Consider the following 19,339-nt stretch of genomic DNA (forward strand, 5'->3'; position numbering starts at 1 on the left):
TCACCTTTGAATAGAAATCATTAAATGTTTTAAAATATAATTATCATTTTGTAAACCAACTGAAAACCATGAGCTTTTTCAAAAACAGTTGCTTTGGAAAAGCTAAGTTGCTGTTATCAAGTCTGCACTGCCCACTAGTGGCAGGAGACTGTAAATGCATGGTTTCAATTAAAGATGCATTCTATCTTTATTAATTTTCTCAATCAGATTTAGAACTCATTCTAAGACAAATACACGTACATCCTAAGCTAACATGTTTTTTGCGTTATGAGATATTTTTCATATAGAACATCAATTTAATGTCAGTGTTCACACCCAGAGACATCGTGTTCACTTAGGTACCTATGAATATAAATATAAATTCACCGAATCCATCATAAATGTGTTTATATACATGCAAACATCACATACATAATCACGGTTTAAGATGGGAAAAAAACCCTCTGACAGTATTACATGAATCCATAGGGCAGAAATAAATTGTATCTAGCTTAACTTTTTAAAATTTACGTCTCATTGAGAAATGTTACCAAACTGTCTGTGGTTCTCACAGTTTGAAATTATCCGGATTCATTTTGATATTTGGCAAAACTAATACAATTATGTAAAGTTTAAAAATAAAATAAAATTTTAAAAAAAATGGTTTTTAGGCAGGAGACTGTGAATGATGATAACTATGCTCTACGAATGTCAGGATGCCTGCAAAGGACCCATAACAAGGGGCAGCAAAGGTCCGTGCATATCCCCTCACCGTATTTCGGCAGACTTGGGTCAATGACTCCACACTTGATCACTTGCTGGAAACAGATCTGCAGCAACATTCATATGGAATTTCAGAAACAGAAACTATTGCTTCTGATGGAACTAGAGGAACAGTGTTTTAGATTAAGGCATGGTTACATAATATTTTGATACACAGCTTCTTTAGACACCAACAGATCGTACGTGTATCTGTTGCTGTTCAGTCGCTAAGTCGCGTCCGACTGTTTGCGACTCCATGGACTGCAGCATACCAGGCTTCTCTGTCCTTCACTATCTCCTGGAGCTTGGTCAAACTCATGCCCATTGAGTCAGGGATGCCATCCAACCATCTCATCCTCTGTCGCCCCCTTCCCTTCTCCTGCCTTCAATTCTTCCCAGCATCAGGGTCTTTTCCAGTGAGTCAGTTCTTTGCATCAGGTGGCCAAAGTATTGGAGCTTCAGCTTCAGCATCAATCTTTCCAATGAATATTCAGGGTTGATTTCCTTTAGGATGGACTGGTTTGGTCTCCTTGCAGTCCAAGGGACTCTCAAGAGTCTTCTCCACCATATATGTGTATGTATAGCACACATGTGAACTAAACTGTAATTCATTTGAGAGCATTTAGCGTGTCAGTACTTTTGCTCCATATTTTGCTTTCCTTTGCTCTGCTTATTATTCTATCTCACACACTTGGCCTAGCACAGTGTCTAAGCACACAGAATACACACAATATTATTTAAATAATGAATATTAATAAATCATGGAAAGCATTCATGACAGCATTTTATTGATGAAAGCACAAAGGAATTGTATAAAGGCTAATGGCTAATTCTGAATAACTATAATGCCAATATGAAAAGAACCTAAATACATTTGAGATAAATGAATATTTTCAGACAGCTTTATAAAAGAGTAAGATAAAGCTGGTTATTATAGATGCTCTGATATGATGGCATCTTTGGCTGTCTATCTCCTCATATGTGCCAGAACTGGATAGTTAATTGTGTCATGTGGTTGATCATTAAAAATGTGTGTTATTTTTAAAATATTCATTAAAAATGAATGTATTCATTTTTAATGTATTCATTAAAAATGTAGAACAAGATTTCTTATGGCTCAAGCTTGATTCCACTGATTCCACTATTGATACAGGAGTTAAAATATCTCTTACAGAGGGAATTCAATCTGTTAACTTCCTTTTCTCTGTCTATTCAGTCTTCTGCCCACCAGGTTACACATGGAACAGAGAAAATACTTTCATGCTCCCTTTACATCGTACACCTCCCTACCTGTTTCAGACTTTTTGCCTTTGATTCTTTCAGTTCTTCATACTTCCATTTCCACACAGACAAAGCCGATTCCAGTCGTTCTATCTCTTTTTCCAAAGATAAGCGCATTCTAAATAGAGAACCAAAAGCGAAATAGTCTTACAATTTAAAAACAATTTTAGGAATGCATTCAATTTTATATTTTCTATTTTTCTAATTTTTGATATTTATATATGATCATTGTCATGACAGAAAACTTTCTTTTAGCTTATTAAAAATTGCAAATATTGGATAAGAGTCAGTTTAATTTGTTTTTCTGCCAACTGGCTTTACAGTAGTTTGCTGCTGCTTCCGCCGCTAAGTCGCTTCAGTCGTATCCGACTCTGTGCGACCCCATAGGCGGCAGCCCACCAGGCTCCCCTGTCCCTGGGATTCTCCAGGCAAGAACACTGAAGTGAGTTGCTATCTCTTTCTCCAACGCATGAAAGTGAAACGTGAAGTGAAGTCGTTCAGTTGTGTCCGACTCTTCGCGACCCCATGGACTACAGCCTACCAGGCTCCTCCATCCATGGGATTTCCCAGGCAAGAGTACTGGAGTGGGGTGCCATTGCCTTCTCTGTTACAGTAGTTTAAATATACTTAATTTGGCTTTGCCAGTATCAAATAATTGACTTTCTGCCTACTTTCTCCTGCATTGTTCATTCATTTCTTTCAATGCTTCTTATTCATATTGTTTCCTTACAAAGGAGGTATATATGTTTCTAAGTTGAACATGGTTTTAATCCAACTTCATATTGTGACTGTATAGGAAGAATTCTTTGATACGACAGAGAATACTAAGGAGCACACCTAACGATTTAAGTAATCAATCATTTATTGGAGATACAAAAATACTGTATTTTTTGAAATTCTGTTTTAATAATTTCCCTGGGATCTTTAAATTAGTTAAAATAATTGAAATTAATTTCTCTATTTGTAGAATAAGTGACAAAACTTGAATTAAAATCTGGTCCTTTAATATCTCATCACTGATTATTTTTCCCATGCCCACATGTCTGTTAGAGTGAGTCACTGAAAATAATGGTTTATTTCTGGTTGTAATTAACAAAGGTCAACCTTTGCAAATGGCCAGTCCTCATCCATGTAGTAGACTGTACGGGGTGCATAGTAAATCGCTTCAGTCATGTCTGGCTCTTTGAGACCCTATGGACTGTAGCCCACCAGGCTGCCCTGTCCATGGGATTCTCTAGGCAAGAATACTGGAATGGGTTACCATACCCTCCCTCCAGAAGATCTTCCTCACCCAGGAATCAAGCCTGCATCTCTTATGTCTCCTGCATCGTCAGGTGGGTGCATCTAGCACCACTAGATTACTGTTAAAAATACTCATTCTCTCTCCTCTGCTTCTATGGACAGGGCTTTCCCCAGCCCTCGATTCTGGGCTTTGACAATGAGATATTAGCCAAAGTGACGGATTGCAGAAATCTGAACTGAATTTGTGTGGTTAGGCTTCTTGTCTTATGCCTCAGCCATCAATGTGGAAAGAGCTTCCCCAGGAACATCTGTCCCCCAAATAAACATAGGAAGCAGAACTGAGTCCAACCTTACCCAGAAGCCAAGCCCAGCTGGGCCAGTGGAGGTCAGCTGACCTTGCATCCACCTGGACAAAATACACTGTTGTTCCGAGTCTCTGACTCATAACTATCTTTTTATGCAGCTGAAGAGAGCTGACATAGGAAATGATACTAACAAAATGAAAAATACGTAGGCTTAATTTGGGGATCAGATGGTGGACAAAGCTGGGGAAAAAACAGTGGTAAAACATAAGAGGCTAGAAAAATAATGATACATGTTATTTTGTGGTGGACACATGGCAAAATTGTCACTTGCAGTGTCTTAGAAATAGAAAATGTGCCTGACATTACCAATAGAATGTCATTTCCATATTTACAAGAACTATAAATCTTCTAGCTAGCAATACTATGAAAATAATTTAAAATACAACTAGGCCATAACATATTAGTTTAATGCAGTCAATGGGTAAGAAGCCCACTGAGGGCGCTCCCTGGTGACTCAGTGATAAAGAATCTGCTTGCCAATGCAGGAGACACAGGTTCGATCCTTGGGTCAAGAAGATCTGCTGCAGAAGGAAATGGCAACCCACTCCAGTATTCTTACCTGGGAAATCCCATGGACAGAGGAGCCTGGTGGGCTACAGTCCTCAGGGTTGCAAAGCGAAGCAACTAAACAACTAAACAGTTGTTCAAGTTTATGAATCAAGTCATAAAATGAGGGGATGTAAAAGAATTTGTTATGGCTCTGCTGCTGCTGCTAAGTCGCTTCAGTCACGCCTGACTCTGTGCGACCCCATAGATGTCAGCCCACCAGGCTCCGCCATCCCTGGGATTCTCCAGGCAAGAACACTGGAGTGGGTTGCCATTTCCTTCTCCAGTGCATGCATGCATGCTAAGTCACTTCAGTTGTGTCCAGAAGACTCTGTGTGACCCCATGGACAGCAGCCCACTAGGCTCCTCTGTCCATGGGATTCTCTAGGCAAGAATACTGGAGTGGGTTCCCATTTCCTCCCCCTGCTATGGCTTTACTTCACCTCAAAAGACTCAATTGTAAAAAAAAAAATACCAGCACCATTTATAGGACTATATTTTGGAATCCCTTATTAACACAGCAAATACATTGCAATGAACAAAGAAAAATGTTCATTTTTCTCAACCTGAACTGTTGAAGTTGAGGACCCAAAAAGACTCCAAAAATTCTGATAGATACACAGACTTAGCCAGCTGATGACACCCCAGTTGCTTACCATGCTGTGATTTTTGCCTTAGTAACTCTGTCTGGGATTTCAAGAATAGTACTAAGTACAGAAACAATGAACAAGCTTCCAAATACTAATATTTTGTGTTGAATATAGAAAGAATATATAAAAGTCAATTGTACATTAACATACATGTTTGGCATTTAGCTTTTGAAGTTTTAGATGATAAGGCATATTTAAATATTTGTAAGTATTAACTTGAACTTGTAAATTTAAGTTGAAAATATAATAAAATTGTACTGCTTATGATTTCATTAAAATGTTTAAGAATCACTGTATTTACAATTTTAATTCATTAGAATTACATGAGTAGAATATGTTGTCAGTAATTGATATTTTCAAAAAGGAAAAGGAAAACCTTAATAAAATAAGTTTATTAAGGGATATTAACCAACTATATTTGTGTAAAGAAGTGCACAGTGACAAATTTTCTCAAAATTAATTTTGAGAATTAATATATTTATAACTGGAATATAAAACTAATACTTGAAAATTTGAGAAAAGTCTGAATTTATAAATTCAAAATTACACATGTTGAGAAATCAGCATCAGCTTGCAACATCACACTTTAATAAATTAGATTATAATGTTAGCAAAAGAAGCTCATATTAATATGAAAATGATTTATAGTTACTGTAGAATAAATGCTGATCCTCAAAAATGTCATCAAAATTATTGGGGTAGCTATATACTCAAGAGTTTTATAAGAAGTTCAAGAAGAACCTTTCAAATGATATGTCAAACTTTTAATCTTAGTTTGATGTATAAAATATATAGTATAAAGATACAACTATATTTAGATTATATCTAGATTCAGAATAAGTAACCAAAGCCAGTTCATGAAAGAAAAATAATTGAATTTTGCAAAGTATATTAAAATGAATACATAATCATTTGTATTCTTTATTTAAGGTAGATTAGTCATATTTAAAATACTACATTATTTCTCTCTTAAGTATGCATCTTAAATAAAAATACTAACAGTTATTAAAAGTTACTATTATTTACTTATTTAATAAAATAATATGATAAATAGAATAATTAATTATTTATTTTTTAGTAAAAGAAAATTATACATTTTATTATGTAAAAGGGTACAATTTAGTCAGAGAAGTGAGAGAACAGGCAATTCATTAAAATTTATTTAATACCAATGTGGTGCTTGGATTTTTTTTAGCATAGCTTTATTAAAAAAATTTGTGACTGTTTCGAGCATTAGGCCGTAAGGACAGTGAGCACTTAAATTTACGCAACAAAGGGCATTCTTTAAATCCTTAATTTTCTGACCTAATCCATTTGTTCTACATTTCAGAGAGATTTTCAAAATTGACAATTATACTTAAATTTATAATTGGAATTTAAACTATCTTCATATTTGAACTACAAGAAAGCAAAAAAGAAAAACAAACAAACCTAATTTACTTTAAAGGATATTGCATATTTTATGCACAGATTCTTTAAAAAAACAAAATTACTAAGACAAAGCTCAGAAAAAATACAATATTTTAATATGATTATATAAACTTTTAAAAATCAAACTGCTAAAATATATGATATTTCATGATCTAAAAATATATATGAACCAAAATGGTTTTATAAACAGATATGAATATGTGATTATATTTCCATGAAATCTTTTGATACTTTGTTAACTGTCCCATGATGATCAAATAAGTGAGCATAAATTTTAAACATCTAGACAAGAAGATTAATCAAAATATTTTTCAGAAATAAAATCCTTGACATATTACTATCCGACAATAGATATTAATTCATTTCTGAAACCTGTGTGAAATTTCATTGTAAAGTATCTAGTTAGTAGTTTCTTAGTATTTTCTTAGAGACCTATAAACATCATTTTTTTTTGCCAGGCAAAAATAATTAATTTGTAATAATATCTAGATATACAGTTTCCATTAGTCTAAAATTTAAAGTTAATATTACATGATGAATAATAAAAAATTATACAAATATATTTTTAATATGCAACATATTTGTCACTTTGTGATTCAGTCCTATTTATAACTACATCTTTCAGCAGTAACATCTCTCAATATCTTTCATTTTCAGCATCTTTCAACAAACAGTCAAAGCCATATATAGGTAATTTAATTACAAAAGCCATGACTTTAATGAATACTGTTAAGCTCGGAGATGCCCAAGAGGGTCAGAGACCAAGGCGTGGAGGCACACAGCCAGGAGAAAAACCCACCTCATGTCACAGAACTGGTCTTCAGATGCCCCCACTGCCTGTTGCCTTACATTATCCCGGTATCAACTACCTGACTGACAAACAATACACCCGAATCAGCTCATTTAAGCAGAAAGGGATATTAATAGCACAAGGAATCTCTGGGAGAGCCAGAAAAGCAAATGGGGAACGTGCAGAGTCAGAAACACCAGAGATAAAGCCACAGAAAGTCTTCCTGCCAGCACCATACTGCAGTCACCTTTTAGGCACAGACATCACAGCACGACCTCAATACCGCCAACTCAAGTCACAGGATGGTGTCACCAGACACAAGAGGTCACTTTTGGCTCTGAAAACAAGATGTGACCACATCCACTGTCTTCCCCCCCTCACCAGGTTGGATTCTAGCCCACTCTTCTTTTTGGAGTAATGCCCTCTGCTAAAATATCCAAATGGCTATGTCAAAGGTCTGCAGCCTACCTGCAAAGGGAACTGAGGTAGAAACGTACTAGCGTTTTTAGAGTCTATACAGACAGATAGATTCTCTCATAGGTATAGGACTGCCCAAACACAAAAGAGATACTTTACAGTTAAAAAAAAAAAAAAGGCAAAAAAACACAAAAATTAACTTGAAATGGATCAAAGACTTAAATCTAAGTTGAACTTAAAGAAACAGAGATGTACATATGTAACCATGGCTGATTCATGTCGAGGTTTGACAGAAAACAAAATTCTGTAAAGCAACTATCCTTCAATAAAAAAAAAAAAAAAATCAAAAAAATAAAAGAAACAGAGAATAGAGTGGTGGATGCCAGGAGCTGGGACGTGGGCAAAGCAAGGAGATGGGATCAAAAGGTACAATAAAATGGGCTTTCCCTGATGGCTCAGCAGGTAAAGAAAGAATCCACCTGCAATGCAGGAGACACAGGAGATGCAGGTTCAATCCCTGGGTCGGGAAGATCTCCTGGTGCAGGAAATGGCAACCCACTCCAGTATTCTTGCCTGAAAAATCTCATGCACAAAGGAGTTTGGCAGGCTAGAATCCATGGGGTCGCAAAGAGTTGAACACAACTAAGCACACACGCACTTTACCAGACCTGCATGAAATTTTTCATTATGTTAATTGAGGAATACACGTATATTCACATCCGTGTGTGTGTGTACATGTCTATATTTCTATCTCATGCTAGTCCCTGGAGCATTTTCAACTTGGGATACCATCTCACCAATATTTAAAATCTAATTTTATTACAGAAAAACACAACATTTAATGAAGCAAAGCAAAACTCTTCTTATATTGAAAACAAATCAAGAAACATGGGTAAACCTATGCCTGATTCATATTGATGTTTAGTAGAAACCAATACAATACTGTAAAGCAATTATCCTTCAATTAAAAATAAATTAATTACATTAAATTAAAAGGGAGACTAAAACTCAGATTAATCAACACAAAGCCAGCACTTTCTACGGGATAAAGGTGCCATCTGCAGTTTAACTTTAGAACTAATTCTAAATGCTAAAACACTGCATCAGAATAGTTCATCTCATCGTTTCTCTTCGGAGAAAGCAATGGCACCCCACTCCAGTACTCTTGCCTGGAAAATCCCATGGACGAAGGAGCCTGGTAGGCTGCAGTCCATGGGGTCGCTAGGAGTCGGACACAACTGGGCGACTTCACTTCCACTTTTCACTTTCATGCATTGGAGAAGGTGATGGCAACCCACTCCAGTGTTCTTGCCTAGGGAATCCCAGGGACAGGGGAGCCTAGTGGGCTGCTGTCTATGGGGTCGCAGAGTAGGACACAACTGAAGTGACTTAGCAGCAGCAGCATTCTATGTGAGGATCAGTTTTCCCTCTGTCATCTCAAAATTTCTACCTGGGAAGTCATTTTTTAAAAGAGATCATAATTATACAAGTTCTCAGTACACAAGCGACTTCCAGATACCGAGCGATTATTTATCAAACTGAACAATACTCAGAGTACAAATAATAGAAAAACTTAAGTGTTTTCGATGAGGGCGTTCTAGTCATGAGATGTTGGCAATGAGTCCCTGAGTTCTCTAGGTTAATTGTTGTACTCTAGTCAAGAGAAATTTCCCACTAAGTGGGAACACAGAAAAAAATACATTCCCATCTTCTCAACTCCAGCCACCCACTCACTGAGATTCCAGGAGGAAGAATTTAAAAGATTAGACAGATTTATTGTAACAGTGTGTACTATATCCTTGGGAAACATTCTCTTATATAGAAGAAAAAAAAAGATTCTGCAACTTCCTTCTGTGGATGGCTGGCTAATGTTAATTCATGGACTCTTGGGACTATTTCTTTTTTTTTTCCTTTGTTTTTTTTTTTTTTTAATTTTATTTTATTTTTAAACTTTACAATATTGTATTAGTTTTGCCAAATATCAAAATGAATCCGCCACAGGTATACATGTGTTCCCCATCCCGAACCCTCCTCCCTCCTCCCTCCCCATACCATCCCTCTGGGTCGTCCCAGTGCACTAGCCCCAAGCATCCAGTATCGTGCATCGAACCTGGACTGACAACTTGTTTCATACATGATAGTATACATGTTTCAATGCCATTCTCCCAAATCTTCTCACCCTCTCCCTCTCCCACAGAGTCCATAAGACTGTTCTATACATCAGTGTCTCTTTTGCTGTCTCGTACACAGGGTTATTGTTAGCATCTTTCTAAATTCCATATATATACGTTAGTATACCGTATTGGTGTTTTTCTTTCTGGCTTACTTCACTCTGTATAATAGGCTCCAGTTTCATCCACCTCATTAGAACTGATTCAAATGTATTCTTTTTAATGGCTGAGTAATACTCCATTGTGTATATGTACCACAGCTTTCTTATCCATTCATCTGCTGATGGACATCTAGGTTGCTTCCATGTCCTGGCTATTATAAACAGTGCTGCGTAAGACCAGAAACTATAAAACTCCTAGAGGAGAACATAGGAAAAACACTCTCTGACATACACCACAGCAGGATCCTCTATGACCCACCTCCCAGAATATCGGAAATAAAAGCAAAAATAAACAAATGGGACCTAATTAAACTTAAAAGCTTCTGCACATCAAAGGAAACTATTAGCAAGGTGAAAAGGCAGCCTTCAGAATGGGAGAAAATAATAGCAAATGAAGCAACTGACAAACAACTAATCTCAAAAATATACAAGCAACTCCTACAGCTCAACTCCAGAAAAATAAATGACCCAATCAAAAAATGGGCCAAAGAACTAAATAGACATTTCTCCAAAGAAGACATACAGAGGGATAACAAACACATGAAAAGATGCTCAACATCACTCATTATCAGAGAAATGCAAATCAAAACCACTATGAGGTACCATTTCACACCAGTCAGAATGGCTGAGATCCAAAAGTCTACAAATAATAAATGCTGGAGAGGGTGTGGAGAAAAGGGAACCCTCGTACACTGTTGGTGGGAATGCAAACTAGTACAGCCACTATGGAGAAGAGTGTGGAGATTCCTTAAAAAACTGGAAACAGAACTGCCTTATGATCCAGCAATCCCACTGCTGGGCATACACACTGAGGGACTATTTCTTAAAGGGAGAGTAAGGAAGCAAAATGGAATCAAAAGTCCCTTTTCCACCTTCATTCTCTCTAGACTGTCTACAGTTTATATATACAAGCTGCTGAGAACTGGAGGATTTACTTACCGTGGGAATTATTCATTTATCCCAGGAAGTCAAAACATAAACGATGTATACATGAGGGCATGTGTACAAGTGAGAGTGTAAAGACACAAAGGTGTATCATTCAAGCTGGCACCTTGGGGAGTTTACATGTCTGAAACAGCATTTTCACATTATTCCTGTTACGATATGTTGGTGAAGTAATGCGAGTGGGTTGGAGAGAAGTCTATAACCACTAAAAAGTTAAATCCTTCAAGAAATGAAGCCCGGAGGTTAGAACTTGACTGAGACTTGTAGTTACAGAGTAAATTAATTGTTAATATGGGTGCAGACTCTTGCAGAGAGAATCCCCATGAACAGAGGAGCCTAGTGGGCTACAGTCCATGGGATGGCAAAGAGTTAGACGTGAAGGAGCAACTAAGCACAGTACATGGGTGCAGGCATAAAATTCAATTTTATTCTCTTTTGCTACTAATGTTGATCACTTCTGTTAAGAATTTACACTTGGTAGTAGAATAATAAATATTTATTACCTACACAGATACTTGCATTATCATAATCTGTGCATATGGTGAGGTACAAAGAATCTGAAAAAGGGAATTCACGGTAGGAATAAATGTCAAAGGGACTCAAGAGAGGCTTGTGGCTGACAGAAAAGGATTGACTGTTATAGAGCTTAGAGTATTTGTGAGAGGTCTGTGTACATACTTATCACTGTTTCAATCCATTTAAACCAGGGGAATTAAAACCATTACATAATATATAGTTATATATACATTCCCAGTTTTTTTTTATTCTGTCCATTAAGAATCTTATAACAAAAGAGAATGGAAAAATAATTATTTTCAGATCTAGGGGCCACATTTTAAAGTACCATCGAATACTCCACACAATGCTAATAATTTTCCAGGGTATTACCCTAGGGGGAACAACAACAAAAAACTCATGTTGAGAAATTCATATCAGAGGCTACTTTCCTAGGCATCATGTTTGATACTCATAAGATTTGAGTAATTCATATCAGAGGCTGCTTTCCTAGGCATCATGTTTGATACTCATAAGATTTCAGTGCAGAGGGCAGAAGTGATACTATGTGACTTGTGAAGCAAAGTCATTAAAATACCATCTATTTCTCTCTGTGCCCTTCGGATGTTCACATTCAGCCAAGCCATTATGCCACGGGGAAGCCAAGTGGCCACACAAATAGGCTATGTGAAGATGTTCCAACTAACACCCAGAGGAGCAAAAAAAGATCAACTGCCAGATCTGGGAGTAAGTGAGGCTTCAGATGATACACTACACCCCCACACACCTAAAGTCACCCCATCCTTTGAGCCATCCCAGCTGAAGACACATGTAGCAAGAGATGAACTGTCCATACAGATTCATGCTCAAGATTCATGAGCAGAATACCTGGTGATTGCTATCTCAATAATAATCAGCATTTGGGAAGTTCTGTTATAAAACAACAGACCATTGGAACACAAGCATCTCTATCCATATTTTTATGAAGCTGACAATAGCAGCTCTTGGTTAATCCAATATCACATATGCAGAGTATGTCAGAACAAGATGAATATCAGGGTATACTAATCTCAAGTCTAGTATCCTTCCTTGGAGAAGGCAATGGCACCCCACTCCAGTACTCTTGCCTGGAAAATCCCATGGACGAAGGAGCCTGGTAGGCTGCAGTCCATGGGGTCACTAGAGTTGCACGCGACTGAACGACTTCACTTTCACTTTTCACTTTCATGCACTGGAGAAGGAAATGGCAACCCACTCCAGTGTTCTTGCCTGCAGAATCCCAGGGACGGGGAGCCTGGTGGGCTGCTGTCCATGGGGTCCAACAGAGTGGGACACGACTGAAGTGACTCAGCAGCAGCAGTATCCTTCCTCTATACCCCAAATGGTCAATGAAGACAGCATCTTTTTTTGGCAATCAATACCTCACAAAATTGTGAGCTGTCCATTATGAATATTAACGTATCCAACTTTACTGACTCACTGAAATCTATGAGCGCTGTAAAAGTTAGATAATACACAGGCTATTTTAACTATATACATTAGTAATTCAAATATAATAAAGGTGAATTTACCAGAGATGATGAGAACAAGGCTAAGATTTTAAAAAAAAGATAAAAACTAACATGTTACAACTTTTCAAAATTCAAAAAATGAATATAAAATTCAACACATTTTTAAATATTAGTAATTAATATTTTAGTCATAGGTAAAATACCAAATGGCCAGCTTACAGGGCTTCACAATTTTAAGAAGTTTGAAAGACAGACTTCATTAAGGAAGACAGTGATTAGTACTTACTCCCTTTCTTTCCATAAGACTTTTTGGAAATCATCCAAATGCCCCTGCAAAGCTGAAATTTCAGGCATTTCATTCTCCAGAGGCAGATTTATTGCCTGCAGTCTTAATCCAGGTCTCACTGTACAATTTTCAGAAACGCCATTCTTGAATAAATCAGGACAGTCTAGACTGAGTTTCATCTCCTCACTTAATTTTAATGGGTCAATAATCAAACTCGCTTCCTGAAAGAAAAAAAAATACAAAACAATGGTTAGTGTTGAATTTTAAAATTAAATATATAGAAATCATGAAAAAAACATTTTTGAATGGAAATAAAATGTTATGATTCAACATCAAATTTTTATTTTCATTTATTTATCATTCTCTAATAGTGGTATATGGTCAAAGTTTAAATTATAATTTCTCAGGCTTTTTTTCCCTTTCAATGTCTTACCTTATTCTAATAAAACAAGTATCTCCACAGTGTTTTAAAAGTTTTCATTTACAATGAAATCTACATTATATCTACCATAAACCCTATACATTATGGAAAAGCTTAATATTTTAGATGGAATCATAGAAGAGCAAGATATTATTTTTTTGTTTTAGAGGTAGAATTAAATAGAAAGGAGTAATAATATAAACAGTAAATAGTACAAACTATTTAAAGCGATAACATGAATTCGTAGTTTCCTTAAGCATGTTCTGTGGGTTGTTAATGAAAGAAAGTGAAAGTGAAAGTCGTTTAGTCCAGTCTAACTCTTTGCAACCCCATGAACTATACAGTCCATGGAATTCTCCAGGCCAGAACACTGGAGTGGGTAGCCTTGCCCTTCTCCAGAGAACCTTCCCAACCCAGGGATCGAACCCAGGTCTCTTGCGTTGCAGATGAATTCTTTTACCAGCTGAGCCAGAAGGGAAGCCCAGTATTTATCAAATTACAACATGACCATGCAATCCCACTCCTGTGAATATACCCAGAGAAAAACATGCCCCAAATAATACATGCTCCCCAATGTTCATTGCAGCACTGTTTACAATAGCTAAGACATGGAAGCAACCTAAGTGTTCCTTGACAGAGTCATGGATAAAGAAGATACATGTATACAAGGGAATATTACACAACCATTAAAAAGAATGAAATAATTTCATCTGCAGCAACATGGATCGACCTAGAGATTGTCAGGAAAAACAACACATGTATGACTGAATCACTTTGCTGTACAGTAGAAATTTACACAACACTGTAAATCAACTATAACTCAATAAAAAAAAATTTTTTTTTAAGAGGAGGAAATTTCGACAATAGACACATACAGGGGAAAACATGTGAAAACACAGGGAGAAGACGACTGTCTGTTAGCCAAGGAAGAAGGCCTCAGTGGAAGCCAGCCCTGCTAACACTTTGATCTCAGACTTCTAGCCTCTAGAATGGTGAGAAGATAATTCCTGTTTCTGAAAAGTCACCCAGTCTGTGGTCCTTTGTTCTAGCAGCCTAAACAACAAATCCAGTCACCACTGGCTTTGCTATCTCCCGCCCCTCCTTGTGAGTAGACACAGCATTCACATATGCACACAATCTCTGGATTCTTCTCCTGACCTTACTATTTGCGTTCTCCTTGGTGGGAAATTCTCTTTTTCCCAAACACTCTCTGATGGACTCACACGTTTTGGAACCAGTTTGCAATGGGTCTCTCTGTGCACGGGCCACTTCGGGGAAACCAGGAAGCTTCCGGTCCTGGGTGGCCTCCGCCGGATGCGGCAAAGGCTGCTTCTTTTTCAGAGCACTCAACTCCTTCACGGCCATGTCTAACTTGATTCTGAGTTGCCTGCCTTCCTCCCTGGCGCTGTTCCTTTCGGCTCGAACTTTACTCCACTTTTCTCGCCAGTTAGCGGTGCAGTCCGACCACCACCGCATGGTCTTCTCCATCTGAGCGGCGCGGGCCTTGACCTCCTCCAGCTCCCGCAGGCGAAGCTCAGCGCGGATATCCCACTCGCTGGTACTCCAGGAGGGAGCACGGCCACTGCGGGCGGCAGGAGACTGCGGCCCGAGAGGAGATGGACAGGAGCTGCCAGGGTCCCCGCGGGCCGGGGCAGGTGCCGCCAGGTCGCACGGTGATCTAACGCACGACTGCTGCATCCCGAAGATGTGTGTTTCCTCGATTAACCGATGAATGGAATCTAAATTCATGTTTATCTTTTCAGGCCTAAGAAAAGACAGAGAACATAATTGCATTTGAATTTCCTCTGCAATGATAAGAGCAATACCTACCTAAAGTTGACGGAAACAAGGCATCTTTTCAATACTGCATGTTTTTCCTTCCTCTGTAACTAAAAATATAGAGGAATTCGTGCGTTCGTAATTATCCTCAAAGAAACAGAAATTGCTCCCATTTTATTTTGCCGAACAAATACAAATAAATACGCAGAGACCCAATTGGGGCTAGCGTGGGACATGAATAATTCATTTTAACAAATCCGGTCCTTTTCAGGTAATATTTATTGCAACACACATTGGCCATTAACTGCTCAATGGTCCCCTATTCCCTGCTAACTAAAGCACGATTTGTTCAAGTAGAAGGCAGAAGCTATTGATCTCTGGAAGGGTAAAACCCTATTTCATCCCAGGAGGGGCTAAATCATGAGTGGTCTAAGTCTTCCATGACAGACCCCCATTTAACTCTTAAAGCAACATATGACTTGGCTCTGGCTGATGAGATGTGAGGGGAAATCTGCGAGAAAAATGTGAAAATATGAGAATGAGAACGCTTTCCTTCTGCCTTCTTCCTACCTGAACAAAGTCATGATCTAGAAAGACAGCAAGTGTAAAAGCTGTCCTGTAATGTTAAAAATGGTGGAACAGGAGAGACAGTACCTGATGTAATGATGGCGCTGCAGTGTGGAACATAGACACCATGCCTCTAGTCTCCTTGCTACGTGAGAACGATTACCCATATTTATTTAAGCTATGATGAGTTTTCTGTTACTTGCAGTCATAATGACGTCTAACTGATACATGAATTAATTTCTTACCATGGCTCATATCATTAGAAGTTCAAAAAATAAAATATTATGAGTAAGATGTAGTCTTTGTCCTTAAAGACTTTATAGTCTAAATTTACAATACATAATATGCCCATAAAAATATTTTTAATCAAATTTAGTATTACATTATGTGTCAAATCAATGTTATCTTCCTAGGGTGTTTACAGGGTCCTCTAAGGAACACTGCTAAAGAAATGATGGGCTGTTCTCCAGAAATTTAGAGGCTTCACAGATGACACTGAACACAGTCTCAGCAATTTAAAAGGGAATTAAAAACAGTTTCAAGTATAAATAGCAAAGACAAATTAATTGGTAAATGCAAACCTTTCTTATGAGTATGTACACCCATTACCTTATTCAATATAGCAACATAGCCACATTGAGGATTTAGCAAGTGGAACGTTTTCTTTAAAATAAATGCTCAGAACATGCAGGTTAATTTACAAACTCATAAAGTTCTGTGTTTGTATAAGATTACCCATTTTTATTATCAAAGATTTTTCTGGTGTAAATAGTCTTAGATAACATTTCATATTCATGACATTAGTTACTCCCTTTTTCATTTCCTTTTATATAGTTACAGATCATAAACTTCCTTTTTATGAACCATCTATTTAATCAACTGAAGGGGTTTCATTATCTCAATTAAGTTACAAAATAAACTTTGATTCACTGGAAAAAACAGACAATATAATATTAAATGCATATTACTTTCAGTTGTAGTAAAAAAAACACACACACACACACATTTTAATAAGTATTCTGTAGAGATGCCAAACCAATTCACTCCTTATCATAGTATTTATGATAATAATATAAATTCATGGTAAATATTTTTGTTAGTATTAGTATATGTCCAATCATATTTGAATTAGTGCTGACTTGGAGTAAATGTTCCTTTCATTCACTGTAATTCAGAGGCAATGGTAATATAACTGACCGAGCTTCTTGGACCTTTAGTAAACCAAGATCAATATTAAAAAACAAAAAACAAAAAGAACTCTTAATTACAAGTATGTACTGTGCCATGCTCACTCACTCAGTTGTGTCCGATTCTTTGCAACACCATGGACTGTAGCCCACCAGGCTCCTCTGATTCTCCAGGCAAGAATACTGGAGTGGGTTCCCGTTTCCTTCTCCAGGGGATCTTCCTGACCCTGAGACTGTGTCCTGTTTCTCCTGCATTGGCAGGTGGATTCTTTACCACTGAACCACCTTGGTATCTGTGTATGTATATATATATATGTGTGTATATATATATATATATTTATACATATAAATAATGCTATATTTCTTTTGGTAGAAATTTCCAAATGAAGACAGAAAATTTATTTCAACATATTAAAGTTAACAGTACTATTTAAAAAAATAAATCAGTATCATAAAATTGTAATGTCCTTAAAATGTCTCATTAACTTTTATCTCACTAGTTTTTTGATGACTTGATAATTGGATTCTGGTACATGGAGATCTTACCTGTCAGTTAACTATGTATTTTTTCACATCTGACTAAACAAAATAGAGTGGGATTTAATTATTCAGCCCTTCAACTTGAACAATATTTCCTATCCTAAAGTGTTTCTCAAGCAAGTTTAAGTGGAGATATGTAATCCTTATGCATATTTATTAAAGCATTCATTTTTCTCTATACATGTGTACCTAATGTTCACGTTTTATTTCAGATGACTATGAAAGCATTTGTCAGTGTTTGTAGCACAGAGCCTTTGATATATGGGAAAATATTCTAATGCTTTTGAATCTGGTTTCTTATATTGATTTTTGCATAGTTTTTAACCACACACACACAAAAAAGGAGTGGGGAGCACCAGGAAACTCTTGGAGGTGATGGACATGTTTATTATCTTGAAAATGATGCTTTCATGAGTGCACACATAGGGCCAAGCTCATCAAATTGTGTACAGTAAACACATGCAGTATTCTATACCAGTGACACCTCAATAAAGCTGTTTTCAAAACTATCAGGCTGCCATGATTACTGCAAGTAGTTTTGAATGCAGTATATAGCCATATTAATAAACTTTGATGGGCCCACAATGTATAGAGTATATTACTACATGCATTATTTCTTGCCCACGAGGAGTTTTATGTATGAGACATTGGACTCCAGAGTCTATTGGTGCGAGTTCTGACTGTCATTTTCTAGGTAGGTGATTGTGTACAAATCACAAATTGCCTTTGACTCATATCCTTATTTGTAAAGGAAACCAGAATTATCATGTGCCTTGTTGAGTTCTTGTGACTACTAAATGGGAAACTGCATACCGATTGGCTAGCCCAGGCAAGGTGACTGTTATCCTCAGTGCTACACAAGTTACTCGTATGTCACCGTGGACAGTTGTACTATTTAATTTTTTCAGTTTCTTTCCTCTATTTTGGTTTAGTTTAAAAAAAAAAATAATTGGCCACATTGTGCAGCATTCAGGATCTTAGTTCCCCCACCATGGATCAAACCCATGACCCTAGTACTGGAAGCAAGGGGCCTTAACCACTGGACTGCCAAGCAAATCCCCTCCTTCCCTCTCTTTTGAAAGAGAAAAGTGAAAGTGAAAGTCACTCAGTCGTGTCTGACTCTTTGTGAGTCCATGGACTGTAGTCCATGGGAGTCTCCAGGCCAGAATACTGGAGCAGGTAGCCTTCTCTTCTCCAAGGGATCTTCCCAAGCCAGGGATCAAACCCAGATCTCCCACACTGCAGGCGAAAAGCTGTGCTTAAAGATTAGGGATAGTAACAGATAAATGTGTGATTTATAAAAAAGGTCTGAATATCATGGAATAAGGGGGTATAATCTCAATTTTTATAACATGAATATTATTCAGTGAAATGTTCAGTACTATAATTATCTCTATCCCAGATATGAAGAAACTAGGGCTGAGGGTCCTGATGCAGGTCAGACTTGGTCCCAGTCCAAGTCAGACACTCAGGAGTCAACCCACAGAAAAACGTATGGTTATCCAAGTGAAAAGAGAGCCGGGGAGAAATAAATTAGGAGTATGGGATTAGCAATACAAACCACTATACATAAAACAGATAAACAACCAAAACTTATTGTATAACACAGGGAACAATTGAATATTTTATAACAATGTATAGTGGAAAATAATCTGAAAAAAATACATGTGTATACATATAACTGCTTCCCTTGTGGCTCAGACGGTAAAGCGTCTGCCTACAATGTGGGAGACCCGGGTTCTATCCCTGGGTCAGGAAGTTCCCCTGGGGAAGGAAATGGCAACCCACTCCAGTATTCTTGCCTGGAAAAATC

General features: G+C 37.3%; 1 protein-coding gene across 4 annotated transcripts in view; it reads right to left on the reverse strand.

The window, feature by feature from the left end:
- Nucleotides 1–19,339, reverse strand: part of CCDC102B (coiled-coil domain containing 102B) — a 281,611-nt gene that overhangs the window by 225,075 nt on the left and 37,197 nt on the right. For all 4 annotated transcript variants that reach the window (XM_019987018.2, XM_070778681.1, XM_070778680.1 and 1 more), the window contains exons 2-4: nucleotides 14,612–15,218; nucleotides 13,033–13,253; nucleotides 2,032–2,140 (exon numbers count right to left, since the gene is read on the reverse strand). In XM_019987018.2, the coding sequence (XP_019842577.2) occupies nucleotides 2,032–2,140; nucleotides 13,033–13,253; nucleotides 14,612–15,202 (921 nt within the window). In that variant the 5' untranslated portion in view covers nucleotides 15,203–15,218. The remainder of the gene's footprint in view (nucleotides 1–2,031; nucleotides 2,141–13,032; nucleotides 13,254–14,611; nucleotides 15,219–19,339) is intronic.

This window comes from Bos indicus, chromosome 24 (genome assembly GCF_029378745.1).
Source record: "Bos indicus isolate NIAB-ARS_2022 breed Sahiwal x Tharparkar chromosome 24, NIAB-ARS_B.indTharparkar_mat_pri_1.0, whole genome shotgun sequence".
Lineage (NCBI taxonomy): Eukaryota > Metazoa > Chordata > Mammalia > Artiodactyla > Bovidae > Bos > Bos indicus.